The sequence below is a fragment of the Carlito syrichta genome, unplaced genomic scaffold (genome assembly GCF_000164805.1).
Source record: "Carlito syrichta isolate Samal-C Ts95f unplaced genomic scaffold, Tarsius_syrichta-2.0.1 Scaffold288153, whole genome shotgun sequence".
Lineage (NCBI taxonomy): Eukaryota > Metazoa > Chordata > Mammalia > Primates > Tarsiidae > Carlito > Carlito syrichta.
In genome coordinates, this window is record NW_007232249.1 from 391,902 (window position 1) to 411,269 (window position 19,368).

The following is a 19,368-nucleotide window of genomic DNA, read 5'->3' on the forward strand; positions in this document are numbered from 1 at the left end:
ATTCAAAAAAAAAAAAAAAAAAAGATGGACCCTGGCTGGGTGCAGTGGCCCACAGCTATAATCCCATCACTTTGGGAGTTGGAAGTGAGAGGATTACTTGAGCCCAGGGGTTCTTTGAGACCACCCTGGGCAACATGGTGAGACCTCGTCTCTACGATAAATTAAAAAAAAAAATTAGCTGAGTGTGGTGGCACACGCCTGTGCTTCCAGCTACTTGGACGGCTGAGGCAGAAGAATCTCCTGAGCCCCATGGGTCAAGGCTGTGGTAACTGTGAGCATGCCACTGCACTCCAGCCTGGGCGACAGAATGAGACTCCGACTCAAAAAAAAGAAAATAGATGAACCCTACAAAATGTCACCTCACTGAGAGGCACCCAAACCAGATGTTTCCCATTTACCTAGGGACAGGTCATGCCCATGTTCTGAGTTTAACCACTCTATAGGCCAGCTAATTTTTTGCTTTTTATTGTAGAGATGAGGTCTATCCAAGTTGCCCAGGCTGGTCTCAAACCTGTGAGCTCAGGCAGTTCTCTCACCTCAGCCTCCCAAAGTGCTGGGATTGTAGGCATGTGCCACCGCACCCAACAGGGCCCATCTTCTTTACAGGCTGCAGTCATAGATCCTCACACAGACCATTCAGCCAAGAACCTGACATTAGAAAGCCTGATCCTCGCTTGTATGAACATGATGTGTCAGTCTTTGGGGAGGGTCTGCTGGCTTGCCATCCCTGCTACAGCCTGTATAACTTTTCCCCCCCAACTTGCAGTGGGATGCCTTCAGCATGCCTGAACTACACAACTTCCTGCGCATCCTGCAGCGGGAGGAGGAGGAGCACCTCCGCCAGATCTTGCAGAAGTACTCCTATTGCCGACAGAAGATCCAAGAGGCCCTGCATGCCTGCCCCCTGGGGTGACCGTTTGTATCCCTTGATGGAAGGAGGAGAGTAGGCAGCGCCAAAAGCGTGTGAGTGTGACAGGGCCCATGGCCTGAGGAATGAGTGTGTATGGATGCCCTCCCCTGCTGGGGGAATGCCCAGGGAACATCAAAAGAGCTGGTCCCCTGTGTCCACCAGTGGGTGTAGCAGGGTATGGCTCTTCACCCCTCTGTCCCTCATGTACTGGGTCATGGTGAGCCAGGGTTGCCCTGGGAAGCTGCTCCAGGCTTGCAGCAGGGGTGGAGCAAACAGAAGTCTCCTTAATTTATGTCTCAGATGTGAGAAGCTTGGAGACTACAAACAGAACAGGGTCATGTTTGTGGGGGTGAGGGCCCTCACCTATGGGGAAAGGTGTTTTGGATTGGATGGGGTCTCAGGATATCCCCATCAGAGTCAAGGGTAGATGCTCAGAATAAGGCAGGCATTAAGGAAAAGTCTGGTTTTCCCTCTGAGTGCCCTCTGGTTCCTCACATACCCTGAGGTGAGGGAGTGCTGGCTCACAGTACAGCAACAGTACCTCAGTGCCTCCTCCAAGGAGAATATCCTGGGCCAGGGTCTATGTGGATGTTAGCACTGACCCATGTCCATACCTTGTTTGCAAATCAAAGCCAGGGTCTCTCCCTCAGGTATTTTTCTTGAAGTGTGCGAATGTATGTAATGTGTTGTGGCCTCAGCTGAATGCCTCCTATGGAAAAGGGTGAGGGTGACAGTCATCAGAGTCTGGGGCCTGAGAGAATTGGCTGAATAAAGATTTAAGTATCCTCCTGCTTTTGGACTCTTTATTATGGGCTCATAGTTGTAGTAGCTTCTCAAGTCAGTGCCTTCCAGGCTCAGAAGTGTTATGCATATGTACAGGGAGAAGTAAAAAAAAAACCCAGGATTTATTTATTTATAGAAAGTTGTGTATTGCATATTTAAACTTCAGTCATCAGCTGGGCTCGGTAGCTCAGCCTGTAATCCCAGTGCTTTGGGAGGCTGAGGTGAGTGGATTGCCTGAGCCCGCGGGTTCGAGACCTGCCTGGGCAACTTGGCGAGACTTCATCTCTACAATAAATCAAAAACTAGCCGGGCGTGGTAGCACTTACCTGTAGTTCCAGCTACTTGGAAGGCTGAGGCGGAAGTATCGCCGGAGCCCACCCAGCCTGGGTGAAAGAATGAGACTCCAACTCAAAAAAAAAAAAAAACTTCAGTCATCTTTTTTTTTTTAGTTGGAGTTTCATTCTCACCCATGCTGGCGTGCAGTGGCATGTTCATGGCCATCGCAGCCTCTACTTGCTGAATTCAGGTGACCTTCCAAGTAGCTGGAACTACAGGTATGCGCCACCATACCCAGCTAATTTTTTTTTTTTTTTAATTGTAGAGACGAGGTATTGCCAACTTGCTTAGGTTGATCGCTAACCCCTGAGCTCAGGCAATCTTCTCACCTCCACCTCCCAAAGTGCTGAGATTATATGTGTGAGCCATTGTACCCAGCTTTAAACTTCAGTCACCTTCAGAGTACTCTCCGTTTGCTACAATACACCCATCAAGATGCTGTTTCCACTGCTCAAAACAGTTGTTGAACTCATGGATTTTGATGCATTTTAGTGCTTCTGCCATTTTTTGTGTGACCTCTTCCATACAGGCAAAACGTTTCCCTCTGAAGACTTTCTTCAGGAAACAAAACTCATACAGGGTGAGATCGGGTCAATAGGGAGGATGGGGCATGGGAGTGATGCTGTTTTTGGTTTTAAAAAAATACTAAACAGTGTGATGTGGGCAGATGTGCTCATAAATCATCCATCATGAAATGGGCAAACACATTGAAAAACTCCAAAAAAAAAATTCATGGAAGCCAAACAGCCTCTCGCAACAATGCTAGCTGGTACACTGATGTTTCCGGGGGGAGGGGGGCGCCAAGGGGGTCCCCCCTTGTACTCAGATACACTCAACTACTTGGACCTCAGGTCACGGTGGGGTTAAATGTAGGCTGCAGCTAGAGCTTAGGGAAACCGTCCCCACAACACAACACAGCAAGCCCTTTAGCAAATATTTATTGAGCTACTACAGTGGACCAGACACCCCCTTGGCACCAAGGTACAGCTGTTAACAATTCTCGCTTTCATGAGGCATACATTCTCGTAGGTTTGAAAAGAACACTGAATTTGAAGTTCTTCAGACCTCAGTAACTATGATACAACCAGTTCCTTGATCCTCCTTTGGCTTGGTTTCCTCAGGCGAGACTGACAATCACAAAAACACAGTTGTGAAAAATAGAAGCCAAACAGGCACTCAGGCCCTGAAGTGTTGATTTGAGGACTGGTAGTTGAGCAGGGGCCTGAACTCGGGATCGGGGACATCGGAGCCGCTGTAGGCAGCGAAGAGCCTAGGTAGACACTCAGCTACCGGTATCCAAGGTGGGAGCTGTCCCAGCTGGAGAGAGCGTGGCCTGCTGGGACCCGGGCTCTCGCACCGCATGCTGGGATGCCTAGCATCCATTGGTCCGGCCCCACAGACCGACGAGAGCAGCAGCCAATCAGACGATGCAGCGTGCGGAAGCGGAAGTGAGGTTTCCGTGGAGACAGCCGAGCCTACTGAAGGCGGCGGCGGCGGCACCTGCGAGCTGAAGCTGAGACAGGACATGGTGGCACCGACTGCGCCGTGAGAGCAGAGTGGCCGCGGGGCCCACCATGCGCCGGCGGCCCTGACATGGGCGCCAGCGGCTCCAAAGCTCGGGGCCTGTGGCCCTTTGCTTCGGCGGCGGGGGGCGGCAACCCAGAGGCAGCAGGCGCTGAGCAAGCTTTGGTGCGGCCTCGAGGCCGAGCCGTGCCCCCCTTCGTATTCACGCGCCGCGGGTAAGGGCATGAGTTCCGCCCCGGGGAGGACAGGTGCCCCGCGCCACAGGAAAGCTTCTGCTTCTGTTCCCACCACCCGAGCCAGGACGACTCCCATATTTTGAGCTTCCATCTGAGCAATGGGTGGGGAGAGCCGAGCAGTTGGCTCCTGGCGGCCTGGCTACTCTGAAGGCCTCTCTAGGGAAGACTGGGCCCGAGACAGGCCTTCAGCACGGTAAAGCTAAGATAGGGCCTCCATAAGATCTCATAACCTCTTCCTTTTTTCCCTTCTAGCTTAGCCTGCCAGTTGAAAGTTCCTAGCCTTTCCTTGCCCCAAATCTTCTAGGGACTAGTGATCCTGTTTAGGCTGCTTCCCTGCCCAACAGAACTGGGGTTGGACCTGGGGGTAGTGGCTGGGAAAACAAGGCTGTGTCCCAATATTAGGGGTGAGGTCGGGGGAAAAGACTCTCACCCAGTTATGTTCCCCAGCTCCAGAACACTGACCTACCCCTCCTCTCTCCTCAGGGGCCAAATAAGAGCACCTAATTGGCCTGGTCTTTGTGGGCTCCTGGGAATGGGCACTCCCCATGCTGAAGATTTGGCTGTAAATACCAAGGAGACCCAACAGTGGCAATTTGTCTGCACCAGCCACTTGGGGGAGGGGAACACAGTCTTCTTCCCTTTAGGCTCTTTCCTAATTTAGATATCTGCTATCTCAGTCTGTGGCACTGGACCTGCAGCGCCCTCTGGAATGAGACCAACATGCACAGGCCAGCACCCTGCCCACTCAAGAAGTCTTGCGTGAAGGCAAGGGTCTGATACTGGAATGGCCGGCTGTTCTTGCTTAACAAATCAATTATGAGAACTGGCCTAGTTGCCTGGATAGTGTGCTCTGGTGTGACCTTTCTTCTTGGGGGTCTGACATAGTAGCACCGGTCATCACCCCATTCTCCACTTACTTCTAGTAGACCTCTATCCCAGGCAAAGGATTCTCCAGGCAGATTATTCTCCCTTCTTCCCACCAAGATTGTTTCTCCCCACCAAGATCGTTTCTCCCCACTTGGGCATACTTCCCTGTGGTCTATGGCATTTGCTACAACCACATGTGGGGCTCCAACCCAGCCTGTCCCCCTCTCCCTCTACACAGCTCCATGTTCTATGACGAAGATGGGGATCTGGCTCACGAGTTCTATGAGGAGACAATCGTCACCAAGAACGGGCAGAAGCGGGCCAAGCTGAGGCGGGTGCATAAGAATCTGATTCCTCAGGTGAGGGGCTGGGCAGTGATCAGAGAGCCTATATCAAGCGTGTGGAGGTGTTAGCCGGATGTGGTGGTGCATGCTTGTAGTCTGAGCTACTGGGAGAGCTGAAACAGGATTGCTTGAGCCCAGGGGTTCGAGGTTGCAGTGAACTATGATTGCATCACTGCACTCCACCCTGGGTGATGAGAGCAAGACCCCATCTCTAAATATATATGTGTGTGTGGAGCTAGATCCAGATGGGTTTTCTTGTCATGGTGGGGGCTCTTGAGGGAGGATCTGGGAGGATCATGAAGGCTTCCTAGGAGTTGAAGCCCTGAGCTTTCACTAGTCTCTGTTTCCATGGCAGGGCATCGTGAAGCTGGATCCCCCCCGCATCCATGTGGATTTTCCTGTGATCCTCTATGAGGTGTGAGACTGGGAGGTGGCAGGCACAAGCATCCCCTGCCCCAGCAAGAAACCCCCAGGCTCAAGGTGTGGTTTCCATTGAGGAGCCCAAGCTGGGGCCACAACCCTGAATAAACTCCGTTGGCCCAGAACCTTCAGCTTTGAGCGGGTCAGTCCCGCAGTGTTGGTTGGGTATTGGTTTGTGTTTGGACAAGAGGTGGTTGAAGGCTGGCAAAAGCTAATGGCAGACTTAACAGCCCACTCTCCCCAGCCACTCCTGCAAGAGGCATGGAAGGGCATGTACCAGTCAGGAATACCTGGTTCCTGGTTCTTTGCCTGGCCTGCCTTCTTCCAAGCTTGCCTGGGGCCTAGCCCTGCTAGAGGCTACAGCACTTTATAAGCAAGGTCTGCCTTCTTCCAGCCCCTGGGTTGCGGGGGCTACACACAAGTGGGAACTTCCTCTTCTTCACTTCCCTTTTACCCCCTAGTCAGAGCATTTCAGCCATTTGCTACCTCGATTCCTCCTGTGTTGGACAGAGGCTATGGGCAGTACAAGCCTAATTCTTCCCACCTCCCTGCCATTTGTTCCCACCTTCAGATGGACGGACAGTTTGCTACCTGTCAGTAGGAGCAGGGACTGGTGTGGGAGGCTTCTCTCTCCACCCAGGACTGGGCTGATCCCCCTACTGCAACTAGTTGTTGCCCCCCACACTCCCCCAGTTGAGAAGTTGAGAGGGTACAGGCCAGGGTCAGGATGGGCTATGGCTGCTTATATCCATGAGAAGTTACTCCATCCCACCTATTCTGTCTAATCCCCCATGCCTTTGCACCAGCCTGTCCTGCCCCCCCACACACACACACAATTGGGAAGGGACCCTAAGACTAGTGCCAGTAGCTGTGAGTGGCCCCACCACCCACTCCCCTACAGTAATCCCCATGCCCTCAGGATCAGTCAAGGGAAAGTACTGGAGCCCCTGGGTAGGGGTCAAAAAAGAGGAAAATCATAAAAGGAATACTTATAATGTGAAGGTTTGTAAATAGTCCATGATGATGTTGGGGCAGTGTCTAATTTCTACACAGAGATGACTTTTTTTTTTAATACTGTGCAAGCCCTGTGCTTCTAGAGTGTGGGAAATGGCTTGGAGAGGGTGGCCCTCAGCCTAGGAAGACTGTTGTGTTATTTGTTCAATTTCAATAAAATTATTTGTAGATCCTGCATACAAGAGTGGCATCCTCTGGGACTGTGACACCCAATGTCTAGACTACCAGCTGGGCTTAATAGGGTAGGCCTGGCATAGGATTCTGGTGGGCCCAGCCTGTGGCCATCCCAGCTGTGGCCAGCAGGTGGCTGTGTGTTCACACAGACCTCATTGTGGGCAGCCTCAGGATTGTGGGGATGCTGGCTTGTCTATCGCATTCATTGTGGTGGTCTCTGGAATCAGAAAGCTTTGGGATACTTCATTAGGGTTGCCCTACTTGACTGACCTAAGGTGAGAGTATGACCCCGGAAAGTTATGGAATACCTGTTCTATCCCCAGCATTGCCAGCTTACCCCAGGTGAGGTCACAGCCTGAGTCCCATGAACCTCAAAGACCCAGCCTTAATAGACAGCAGTCAGATAGGTGTCACCACACCATTGGCCTACTGCCAGGCTCTACAACCCAAACTTTGTGGACACCACAGAATGAACTCAGGGCTTCTGTTCCAGCAAGCAAGGCTCACCTCACTAATACTTCCTTTGCTCTCTACTGCCCCTGTCTTGCCACCTGCCCCCTGTATCCCCTACCCACTGTAGACATTCCACCTATACTTTTCAGAGCCTATTTGAAGCAGGTTCTCTGCTAGGCCTAATCTTTGGCCATCAGCCCAACTCCCAGTTAGGGAGGGACAGTTAAGCAACAGGCTTCTGGAACTAGGGAGTTGGCCTGCCAGTCTTCCAGAGGTTTGAACTTGTCAAGTCCAGAGCAGGATCACCATGTCCAGCCTTACAGTTCTGTGCAGTGCCTTCCCATCCCCCCAGAAGATGACAAGCATAAGGCTCTGTTATCCTCCACAGTCCCCTTTACTGGCTATTCAAGACCCAGAAGCTTTCACATGTCAGATGGCATCCTGTCTCCCACCACCACTGTCCCAGTCTAGGGGAACTCCCTGTGCTGGGCCCCAGCTGACCCCAAAGTTGGAAACAATGAGGGTCAGGGCAGTGCTTCCCCACTCCCTCCCACTGGGCTGTGCTCACTTCCTTCCTGCTGGCTGCCTGAGGAAGTGTTCCTGCCCTGGGACAGTCTGGCCTGGCCTTTGTTTCCCCAAGGGTCCCCACCCTTGAAGCTTCTAAAGCCTTTGTCCTTTGTGAGTCCAGCACAGTGGTACAATGACACTGCACCTTCCCCTGTCATGTTCTGGACTCCTTTGTCCTCGGGGCCAGACTCTATACCACCACCCCCACCCCCCCACCCCCGTCTCCTCCCCTCCAACAGCTGTGGAGGTGAGCCAGTGGGATGCTAAGCAGTAGGCTCAGGGTGACTTGAGGGTAGGCAGATTTGTCTACACCTCTGGAGAGGTTTCCTGGAACCTTGCTGCCGGCCACAGGAACATCCACTCCCATAGAAACACACCCCTTTCCTCACCCATGTAAGGAGCTCCTTACTCTGCAGCAGACTCTGAAATCCACCTAGGAATGTCCTCCAGCAGGAGGGCACTCTCCAGAATCCTCCCAGCTCCTGTTCCAGCCCCCCCCACACACACACACACAAATCAACACATTGTCCTCTCTGTCACACAGAGTGCCTCTGCTTTCAGTGGGAAAAAATTGACTCCGCTCCTGGAAGTCCCCTACCCTTCCCCCCAGGATTGGTTCCCATCTTTGACACCTGACCTGGAAACCATCAGCTGAACATCTCCCAAGTAGTTTGATTTTCAAAAGCACCACCACCACCTGGGCCCCTGCTCTCAGTCTACTGGATTCCAAGGGAAGGCTGGGGAGAAAAGGTTCCTCGGTGTTAAGGAAGCTGTGGGCATGGGGGAGACTGGCACCTGAGCCTGGGCCCATAGCCTTCCTGTCACCTGGTGCAGCTAGTGGGGCCAGATCCTACTCATGGGAAGGGTGGGGAGGGCAGCCAGCCAGCGGGGCTTACTGGAGGGAAACAGGGTCAAAGCGATCTCCTCCCCCGCGCCTGTTCCTGGCCCTTTCCTTTCTGAGGGGCAGCAGGAAGTGAGGAGAAAGGGCTGGGATGGGAGGCGGGAGCGAGTGGGAGGGAATGGGGTTTATCAAGTCTGCGGAGGGCTGCCCAGCGGGCAGCAGCTGGCGCAAGCAGCCTGGCTGGAGAGGCTCATCCCAGGGAGAGAGGCCGCCGACCTAGTGGGCCGACGGGCTCCCACACAGGTGAGCCCAGTGCAGACGGCTGATCTGCACCACACGGATACACTCGCAGCAGCACTCCATTCCCGCTCCCAAGCGCCTGGGCGGGGAAAGGGCTGGGGACGCAAACGCGGGACCTTTGGGGCTATGGAGAGTGGATCTAGGAAGAGGAGGTCTCACACTGGGCTCGCCCGGTTGCAACTCCAAGCCTGCTTCCCACCGGGAGTGGACAGTATACCAAGGATCCAGGATGGAGGAGGCTCCAGAGAACTCCTGCAGGCTTTCTCCAAGGTTCGGCCAGAAACTGCTTCAAGGATAGCGGCCTCCTCAGAGTTGAGAGGGAACTCTAAGGGCTCCCAAAGGTCCCCCAGAGATTGGGCAGAAGAGGAGGGTATCCTAGGGATTGGCCTGCCCCTATGAGGGTCGTGGAAAGGGGACGCCCAACCCTCCAGACCCAGCAGAGCTACGGTGCCCCTATCCCCTCTGGCCGAGCTGCGACCCACAGTTTGGGTAGTCAGGACAACGACTGCCTCAATCTTGCCCCAGGAGGGCTAAGGGACGGTGCTTGGGCCCCTTCCCTCAGACTGACGGGGTGGGGCTTCCCTTCAGACCCTTAACTAGAATTGGGGAGACCTAATTCGTGGGAAGCGGGGTATTACAGTCCTGGAGGCCAGGGCTTGCCCCAGGTCAGCCTCCCTTTTTCCACACAAAGGGGACCCAAGGCTGGAGTCTATATTTGGGGGTGCAGAACCAGATCTGCTGCTGTCCCCAGCCAAAGCCTTGGAGTACCACAGCACCTCCTGATGGCCGAGCGAGGGAACGCCATTTCCTTTATTTCCTCCCCGCTACTCACCGCTCCCCCCCCCCCGTCCCTCAAGCTGTCCCTTTAAGGGGCTGGCGGCGCCGCGGAGCGGGGAGGACTGTACCACCAGCCTCGGGCTGTGGGGGGGAAATCTCAGGCTGACTGGTGCTAGTGGCTGAGACTCCGGCAGGAAGCCCTGTTCGAAGGGATCTCAGGTTCTCAGATGGGTGGCCACGTTCCTCGGCAGAGGATCTGGGGATCCCCGAGCCCGAAATGCGGCACTGGCGGTGAGAAAGTCTGGCACACCTTCCCGCCCCGACCGCAGGTCCTGCCCCGGGCCCACCTCCGCGCTGAATTCTTAAAGGGCTCGCGGGCCGAGGGGGCGGAGCCAGCAAAGGCGCCGAGCGGGGGCAGTGCCTGGGCGAACGGCCGGAGCGGGCTGGGCTGGGCTGGGCTCGGGATGGCGGTCGCCTTGGCGCGGGTCCCGGTGGCGCCCCGCGCGAGGTGAGGGCGGGCGATGCAAAGCTGGAGGCTCTCTCCCCTCGGGCTGGACTCTGAATCCTCGGGGGTGCTCCCAAAGAGGCGGCCCGGGAACCCCACCCCCACCCGGCCGGGCTCTGGCCCCACGTGCGGGGCGGGGGCGGGGTCCCGCACAAAGGCCAGGCGGAGAGCTCCCCATCCCGGACCCGCCGGGCGGGGAGGCGGGCGCGCGCATTCCCTGTGGCGGTGGAGGGAAGGGCTGGCCGGCCGGCGCCGCCGTGGGAGGTCCGCTGCCCCTTTGTCCCCGCAGGGCCTCTACCAAGGCCGGGACGGTGTCAGCGCTAGAGACAAAGTCCTGACAGCTCACTCTTCTGCCCGGCGGATGTTAAGCAGATACCAGCCGCGCGGTGGTGTTTCTTCTTCCCAGCTTCACGGGCTGCCCTGCCTCACCCAAATGCTGTCGTTTCTCTGGATCGAGGGTTCTTCCCGGGATCCAGGGTGGGCCTCAGGGGTTCAGGGTTCTCTGAAACCGTGTACGGATGGTTTGCAGGCGTGTATGTGGCTCTGGCAGCTAGTCCGTAACCTAGCTTATCCATTTCTTAGAAAGGTCACAGACCTAACAGATTCCTGCCCAGCTTCCTGCACCAGAAAGGAACCCTGTGCTCCTCGCAGTGAGTCCCCAGGGTGTCTTGCCTGCCCTTCGGTGGCCTATGGTCTCTCAAACCTGTTACAGCTGTGTGGTGTGAACAGCCATGGGCACAGTGCCCCACACAACATGGGCTTGGGAGCATAGATGGACTTGCGGTAGGCACCTCCAGGAATCTTTAGACTGACTTGTTCTCCCCACCCTTCCTCTAGTTCCTGAGCTGGTGCCAGGCAGGTGACACTTTCTGCAGCCCCCAGCATGTGGGCAGGCCCAGGCCCCACGATCACACTGGCCCTGGTGCTGGCAGTGACTTGGGCCATGGAGCTCAAGCCCACAGCGCCACCCATCTTCACCGGCCGGCCCTTTGTGGTAGCATGGGACGTGCCCACACAGGACTGCGGCCCACGCCTCAAGGTGCCACTGGACCTGAATGCCTTTGATGTGCAAGCATCACCTAATGAGGGTTTTGTGAACCAGAACATCACCATATTCTACCGCGACCGTCTAGGCCTGTATCCACGCTTTGATTCAGCTGGAAGGTCTGTGCATGGTGGTGTGCCACAGAATGGTAGCCTCTGGGCACACCTGAAGATGCTGCGGAAAGGTGTGGAACACTACATTCGGACACAGGAGCCTGCGGGGCTGGCAGTCATCGACTGGGAGGACTGGCGGCCTGTTTGGGTACGTAACTGGCAAGACAAAGATGTGTACCGCCAGTCGTCACGCCAGCTGGTGGCCAGTCGCCACCCTGACTGGCCATCAGATCGCATAGTCAAGCAGGCACAGTATGAGTTTGAGTTTGCTGCACGACAGTTCATGCTAGAGACACTACGCTATGTCAAGGCAGTGCGGCCCCGGCACCTCTGGGGCTTCTACCTCTTTCCTGACTGTTACAATCATGATTATGTGCAGAACTGGGAGAGCTACACAGGCCGCTGCCCTGATGTTGAGGTGGCCCGCAACCACCAGCTGGCCTGGCTGTGGGCCGAAAGCACAGCACTATTCCCCTCTGTCTACCTGGATGAGACACTCAATTCCTCAACTCATGGCCGCAACTTTGTCAGCTTCCGTGTGCGGGAGGCCCTTCGTGTGGCTCACACCCACCATGCCAACCATGCACTCCCAGTCTACGTCTTCACACGGCCCACCTATAGCCGCAGGCTCACAGGTCTTAGTGAGGTATGTGTCTTCCAGAGCCCTGCCTTTTTCCTCCTTCCTTGAGGAGCCACTGCACGTTTGGGTTACCCCATAGTTTACTAGCTACTCCACATCCCCTCAGCTCATTCTCTCTGTAAATCGTGAAAGGGTAACATAATTATCCCCATTTTCCAGATAAGAAAATTTGAGGCACAGAGATTCTGAGAAGTTTCTCAAGCTTTCAAGCAAATCTAGGACTGAGCAGGGACTTGGACCCAGGCATTCTGACTTTAGAGTCCATCCTTGTAGATATGCCCTAGGCTCAAGTGTGTCCATGACTTGGGAAACTGAGGCCCAAAGTGGGGGCAGAAACAAGTTTAAACATTTCAAGAGAAAGTGAAACAGATGGAGCCTCTGCCTGGAAGTGAAAAAGGGAGGGTTGGACTGGGGGTTAGCAGGTTGCATCCTGTGGTCTTAGTCCTCCCCAGTGACTGTCCCCTTCCTACACAGATGGACCTCATCTCTACCATTGGTGAGAGCGCAGCCCTGGGCGCAGCTGGTGTTATCCTCTGGGGTGATGCAGGGTACACCACAAGCACGGTAAGTGGGAACCACTCAGCCTGCCAGAGCTAAGTCTACAGGGACAGACAGAATTTGGGCCTTTGGCTACCAATCTCAAGTGGGCAAACCTAGTCTGACACTCTTATCTGTCTCCCACTGAGGCATCCCTGGTCTCAGCAGAGAAGGAGGGTACCCCCACCCTGGGCCCAGGAAAGAGGAAATGCTGTCCTGAACAGTTGTTGAGTTCCACCCTTTCCTGTCTGCCCAGCTGGGTTCCGAACTCTGCCCCCCGCCCACTTCTCAGCAGGAGCAGGGACTAAGAGAACTCAGGCACTGTGAGTGTACAACATGTGCACTGTTTTTAAAAAAGGAGCATGGGTGGCTCACAGCTGTAATCCCAGCACTTTGGGAGGCTAAGTGGGGAGAATTGCTTGAGCCCAGGAGTTCAAGACTAGTCTGGGCAACAAAGCAAGACCTCATCTCCACAAGAAATAAAAAAGTTTGCCGGGCATGGTGGCATGTCCCTATAGTCCCAGCTACTCAGAAGGCTGAGGCGGAAGGATCACCTGAGCCCAGGAGGTTTGAGGTTATGGTGAGCTCTGATTGTGCCACTGTACTACAGCCTGGGTGACAGAATGAGACCCTGACTCAAATAAAAAAAGAAAAAATTAGCTGGGCATGATGGCTCACTCCTATAGTCCCAGCTGCTTGTGAGGCCAAGGTAGGAGGTTCACTTAAGCCCAGGAGTTTAAGGCTGTGGTGAGCCGTGATTGTGCCACTGCATTCCAGCCTGGGTGACCAAGTGAAACCCTGTCTCAAAAAAAAAGTAAAAACTGATACAGTCACCACAGTGTGGACATAGAGTTTCCAACTGGGCCTGTGAGCTGAGGCAACTGACTCTGACATGTGATCCTTGGCTTTTGCCCCCAGGAGACCTGCCAGTACCTCAAGGATTATCTGACACAGCTATTGGTCCCCTACGTGGTCAACGTGTCCTGGGCCACCCAGTATTGCAGCTGGGCCCAGTGCCATGGCCATGGGCGCTGTGTGCGCCGCAACCCCAGCTCCAATACCTACCTGCACCTCAGTGCCAACAGCTTCCGCCTAGTGCCTGGCCATTCACCTGGTGATCCCCAGCTGCGACCTGTGGGTGAGCTCAGCTGGGCCGACCTTGACCACCTGCAGACACACTTCCGCTGCCAGTGCTACTTGGGTTGGGGTGGTGACCAATGCCAGTGGGACCATAGGCGAGCAGCTGGAGGTGCCAGCAGGGCCTGGGCTGCGTCCCACCTCACCAGCCTGCTAGCTCTGGCAGCCCTGGCCTTCATATGGACCTTGTAGAGGTCTTCTGCTTGGCTGCCAGGTAAGCTGGCCTCTGCCACAAAGGCTCTCCTGGGCATCTTCTAGGAGCCTGTAGGGGGTGAACGAACTGGAGTCCAGATGGGGCAGAGCCCCCAGGATGCCCAGCAGGACATCCATACCAGCTTTCAGCCCCCTGTTCTAAGGGGGAGGGGAAGTTCCCTGGGAGGCCCCTTCTCTCCCTGCCAGAGGGGAAGGAGGATATAGCTGGGCTGGGGAGGGCCTGACCCTACTCCCTGCCCCTGGATAGTTTATTATTATTATTTTGGGGTCTCTTTTGTAAATTAAATATAAAACAACTGCTTCTGTGCTTGTACTTTCTTCCCTTGGGACAGGGTGTGTGAGAGAGATTCCAGGACCTCCTGTGAGGTTCAAGCTCAGGCTCTATCTCTATGAAAACTTCTGCTGGGGACTTCTTGTGTGTAATGTGTGTTCACCAGGACCGAGCCCCAAGCTGTGCACTGTGTGACTGTCCTGCTGGAGCAGGGGCCACTGTGGGTGGAGGGACCCACATTCCATCCCAACTCCAACTCCAAGGACTTGCCTTTCTTCGTGTTGATTGGAAGGGAGTTGGGCCCAGCCTTGTGTGAGAGACAGGACTCATGCTTCTACCACTGGCCCCTGTACATTTTTTTTTTTGAGTTGGAGTCTCACTCTGTTGCCCAGGCTGGAGTGGCACACTCATGGACCACTGCAGCCCTGATCTGATGGGCTCAGGCGATCCTTCTGCCTCATTCTTCCAAGTAGCTGTAACTACAGGCATGCACCACCACGCCCGGCTTAATTTTTTTATTTACTGTAGAGATAGGTCTCGCCAAGTTGCCCAGGCTGGTCTCAAACCTCTGGGCTCAGGCAATCCTCTCGCCTCTGCCTCCCAAAGTGCTGGGGTTACAGGTGTGAGCCACTGTACCTGGCTGGTCCCTGTATGTGCAACTGGACCAGTGCCAGCCTCCTTGCCTCATCGACTCCAGAAGAAGGATGTTTGATCTTCCCTGATGTTCCTACTAGCAAGGGCATCTCCTCTACTCCCCGCACCCAAGGGCAGTGGACTCCAGTCACATACACCCCTTCTCATCAGAGTCACAGCCCTCACTTAGGTGGGAAGGTGGGCAGGGGATTGAGATCTGAATCCTGAGGTTCAGTTCTTGTCCCACTATGAAGATGCATGCTGGGGCTGGGGAAGACATCCTGACCCTGGGAGCAGAAACATCCTCAAAGGTCAGCTCTGTCCTGGCCATGGGAGAACATGGCTAGTCTCTGCTTCTCCCTGAGGAGAGAAGTAGCAGCTGGAGTAGTCAGACCTTCCCTACCCCTGCCTCTGACAGGAGTTAAGTCTGCCCCTCCCCCCAGTCACCAGGCCCACACCTGGGATACAACCCTGCCTTCAGGAAACTCTGGCTCTGGGGAGACAGGCTCAAGAAACAACTGAGTAGTGAGGGCTGCCAACAACAGGAGCTCAGGAGAGGTATCCTTGAGGAGGTGCTTTCTACGGTGAATTTAGAAAGGTGAGGAGGCTCAGTGTGTCATCCAGTCTTTAAAAAACAGAAGAAAAAGCCGGGCTCAGTGGCTCAGCCTGTAATCCCGCACCTTTGGGAGGCTGAGGTGAGTGGATTGCCTGAGCCCGCGGGTTCAAGACCCGCCTGGGCAGCGAGACCTCAGCTCTATAATAAATCAAAAAAATCAGCCGGGCGTGGTAGCGCATGCCTGTAATCCCGGCTACTTGGAAGGCTGAGGCAGAAGGATCGCCGGAGCCCAGCAGGTCGAGGCTGTGGTGGCCAGGAGCGGCCACTGCCCTCCAGTCTGGGCCACAGAGTGAGACTCAAACTCAAAAAAAAACAAAAAAATTAACCGGGTGGGTTAGTGCATGCCTGTAGTTCCAGCTACTTGGAAGGCGGAGGTGGAAGGATCACAGGAGCCCAGCAGGTCGAGGCTGCAGTGGGCCGGGAGCGTGCCACTGCACTCCAGTCTGGGCCACAGAGTGAGACTCCAACTCAAAAAAAAAAGGTGAGGGGAATAGCTTGATGCTTGGGAACAAAGCCCGGGCAAAGGCTGGATGAAGATGGAACACTGAATCCGCAGAGTTCAGTGCTGGCGTATGGCTCTGGGCTGCTGCAGGCAGAAGCAGGAGGGGCAGCCCTAGAACAGCACCAGGCCTGACTTCCCTGATGGCAGTGATTGCCTCCCCCGTTCAGTAAACACACAGCACACACATATGCCAGTGCTGGACTGGGTGCTGGGGATGCATCTGTGAACCACACCAACAAAGACCCCCATCTTTTGGGGGATGACAGAGTAGAGGGAGATGCACACTAGACATAAAGACAAGCCAGGTAAGTGTGGCTCATGTCTGTAATCCCAGCACTTTGGGAGGCTGAGATGAGAGGATTGCCTCAGCCTACAGGTTCAAGACCAGCCTGGGCAACATGGCGAGACCACATCTCTACAATAAATCAAAAAAATTAGCCAGGTATGGTGAAGCATGCCTGTAGTTCTAGCTACTTGGAAAGCTGAGGCAGAAGGATCACCTGAGCCCAGTGGGTCGAGGCTGGAAGTACCATGAACATGCCACTGCACTCCAGCCTGGCCGACAGAGACTCCAACTTAAAAAAAAAAAAAAATAGATGCAAAGATCAAGTCAGGTGCCAGGCAGGAGAGAGTGCACCCCAGCAATTCATGCAGGTGAGGGAACAGTATGACAAGGGAAGCAGAGCTTGGAGAGACGGGCTTGGCCAAACCCTTGACACCTCAGGCTTGGCCAGGCTCAGTGACTCAGCCTGTAATCCCAGGACTTTGGGAGGTCGAGGCAAGTGGATTGCCTGAGCCCATGGGTTCGAGACCTGCCCAGGCAACTTGCCGAGACCTCGTCTCTACAATACATCAAAAATTAGCTGGGCGTGGTAGCACGTGCCTATAGTTCCAGCTACTTGGAAGGCTGAGGTGGATGGATCGCCGGAGCCCAGCAGGTCAAGGCTGTGGTGACCAGGAGCATGCCACTGCACTCCAGTCTGGGCAAGAGAGTGAAACTCCAACTCACAAAAAAAAAAAAAAAAAAAAAAACAGGACAACTTAGGCTTTCCAGAGGTCTCCCCCTTGTCTCTCTAGCTGTTGATGGTTAGAGAATGAAGAGGAGAGGGCAGGGTGACAGCGCTGGGAGGGTGATATAGTAAATTGACACTGTGAAGGAGGAGGTGGACATGGAATCGGAGGGGGCCCAGGTGCTCATTCATGGCCATGGTAGGAAGAGGCCAGGCTAGAGAGGATTCAGGTATTGGTCAGTAAGACCAAGAGATGGTGGAGCTCAGCAGAAGGAGAGCAAGGAAGTTGTGACTGTCCCCCATACCTGTGACTTCCACACTTATGACCTCTTCCACACAGAAGTGACCCATACACATCTGTGAGCTACCCAACCCACCTATAACCCCCCTACACACAGGTGATCCAGACCCACATAGCTGTTACCTTCTCCAAACGTCTGTGACTCCTTCCAAATTGACCTCTCCCATACAGCTGTGACCTATACTGATTCAGCTGTGATCCATCCATACAAGTCTGCATTTATCTCACATTACTTCCCCAGGAGGACCTGGAGAACAACCCTAGGGAAAGTGTAGCTCAGGGACAGCCAAAACTCTCCTGTGGGGAAGGGGGTTGAGGAGTAGTGGGAAATTAATGGGGAGTGGGTGATTCAGAAGCCTGAGGTATGCACAGCCAGAGCAAGCAGGAAGGGATGAAACATCATGCTGGACCAACCCCATCCACACACCCCATTCGTACCAGTTCCACCTGACCAGCCCAACAGGAGCAGGCCTGTAGACAAGGCCCTAGGGTAGGGGAGGGCTTCAGGTACCCTCAGCTTCTTCCTGCTGTCCTCCATCAGAACTTTTCCCTTGAACTGAGGCCAGCTGGAGAATGTTGTGGTTTGCACCAGCTGCAGCTCTAGGTTTCTGGGGTACCAGGAGATGGCATGGATCTTCGAAGAGAAGGGTCAGGGGCTGCCTTGATGTTCTACCTCAGCAGAACATCAAGTTGTGTCAGGTTTTCTGGCCCTGCATGCTCATCATTCTGGGACCCTGCTTCCTGAACAGAATCAAGCCACCACCTCTGGGGCTTGATCTGGTGCATGGATCTCATGCTAATGTGCCCACAGCCCCTAGTACCCTGGATCTTCCTTGGCCCTGCTAGTTTCTCCATCCCAGCCAGCCTGGAGAACCCAATTGGTAGTCAATTGTGTCATTACTCCAGGGACCATCAAACGAGGGGTGACCTGGCTTCAGTGACTCAGGCTCAGACGGCTGCAGATCCAGGCAGCAATTGTAGGGACATGGTGTTTCCTTTGCTCCACCCAGGCAGGCAAGCCTGGACCTGAGCACCTAGGTCTCAATGACCAGCTTCTGAATCAGCAAACAAGTGAAACCAGAAATGAATGAGCAAGCCATGTGCTCACTGATAGATGCATGCTCATATTATCCATAGTCACACAAACCTGAGGTCTCATGCTCACAAGACAGCAGGGTCTCACACAGTCCCTGTCCCAGGCACTGGGTTCTGCACTCACATGTGCTGGCACTGGAGTTTGTGCAGCGGCCCAGATGGTCACTAACTGTGGCTTTACAAAGACACAATCACTGACCCAGCACATATTCAAAGGGTGATAACACAATCCCAATTTCATGAACACAGTGCCTTTCAGAAACAGGTCCCTAAAGCAGAGATATACCCCTAAGCACAATAGGCACAGGACCTAGGGACACAATATTTTGGGGTACACAAGGATGTTTTAATTTGTGTGTGTGTGTGTGTGTGTGTTAGAGTCTCACTCTGTCACCCAGAATGGAGTGCAGTGGCCGCTCCTGGCCACCGCAGCCTCGACCCGCGGGCTCCGGCGATCCTTCCGCCTCAGCCTTCCAAGTAGCTGGGACTACAGGTACATGCCACCATGCCCGGCTAATAGTTTTGATTTATTGTAGAGATGAGGGTTCACCAAGTTGCCCAGGCTGGTCTCGAACCTGTGAGCTCAGGCAATCCTCTTACCTCAGCCTCCTAAAGTGCTGGGATTATAGGTATGAGTCACTGCACCCAACTTGGATTATGTTCATCTTTATACCAACATGGTTGTAAGGTATAATTAAAATTTGTTTTGGCCAGACGCAGTGGCTCACACCTATAATCCTAGCACTTTGGGAGGTCGAGGTAAGAGGATTGCCTGAGCAACTTGGCAAGCCCTCATCTCGACAATAAATCAAAAAATTAGCCAGGCGTGGTGGTGCATACCTGTAGTCCCAGCTACTTGGAAGGCTGAGGTGGAAGAATCACCTGAGCCTAGCAGGTAGAGGCTGCAGTGGCTGTGAGCATGCCACTGCACTCCAGCCTGGCCAACAGAGTGAGACTTCTATTTTTTTTTTAATTATTTTTTCAAGGAGGAAAGCATCCATGAAGGCAAAAGTACCTGTAGGGCCTCCAGTGTCATAATGAAGCCACGTGGGGAAAGTCCTGAGGCACCCAGACTCCAGTACAAACAGGCCTGAGCAGCCAGACCTGCTGCTGCCCAACCCTTTCAGTTCCATTAAAGCCACAAAGCCCTGCCCTAGTGCTGGGAGAGTGGGAAGGGCCATTGCTGGCCAGGCCTCACCCCTCA

General features: G+C 54.4%; 3 protein-coding genes across 11 annotated transcripts in view; all 3 read left to right on the forward strand.

The window, feature by feature from the left end:
• The window catches only part of RASSF1 (Ras association domain family member 1), an 11,430-nt gene extending 9,729 nt beyond the window's left edge, over positions 1–1,701 (forward strand). For all 5 annotated transcript variants that reach the window (XM_008053412.1, XM_008053413.1, XM_021710127.1 and 2 more), the window contains one exon: positions 767–1,701. In XM_008053412.1, coding sequence (XP_008051603.1) covers positions 767–913 — 147 coding nt within the window. In that variant the 3' untranslated portion in view covers positions 914–1,701. The remainder of the gene's footprint in view (positions 1–766) is intronic.
• A 1,775-nt stretch (positions 1,702–3,476) lies between these two features.
• Positions 3,477–6,611, forward strand: TUSC2 (tumor suppressor candidate 2). 2 transcript variants are annotated; one of them, XM_021710124.1, is made up of 4 exons: positions 3,482–3,768; positions 4,895–5,015; positions 5,356–5,415; positions 5,882–6,611. In XM_021710124.1, the coding sequence occupies exons 1-4, from the start codon at positions 3,623–3,625 to the stop codon at positions 6,203–6,205; spliced, it is 651 nt and encodes a 216-aa protein (XP_021565799.1). In that variant the 5' UTR covers positions 3,482–3,622; the 3' UTR covers positions 6,206–6,611. The 2 variants fall into 2 exon arrangements, with proteins under 2 accessions (XP_008051607.1, XP_021565799.1); XM_008053416.1 differs by having other exon boundaries at positions 3,477–3,768; positions 5,356–6,611.
• Positions 6,612–8,523: 1,912 nt separating this feature from the next.
• HYAL2 (hyaluronoglucosaminidase 2) lies at positions 8,524–14,043 on the forward strand. Of its 4 annotated transcripts, XM_008053419.2 has the most exons (5): positions 8,524–8,772; positions 10,889–11,357; positions 11,589–11,855; positions 12,324–12,413; positions 13,305–14,043. In XM_008053419.2, exons 2-5 carry the CDS (start codon positions 10,935–10,937, stop codon positions 13,713–13,715), a joined length of 1,191 nt encoding a protein of 396 aa, XP_008051610.1. In that variant the 5' UTR covers positions 8,524–8,772; positions 10,889–10,934; the 3' UTR covers positions 13,716–14,043. The 4 variants fall into 4 exon arrangements, with proteins under 4 accessions (XP_008051610.1, XP_008051608.1, XP_021565794.1 ...); XM_008053417.2 differs by having other exon boundaries at positions 10,889–11,855; XM_021710119.1 differs by lacking the exon at positions 8,524–8,772 and adding an exon at positions 9,701–10,054 and having other exon boundaries at positions 10,889–11,855.
• Positions 14,044–19,368: the final 5,325 nt, after the last annotated feature.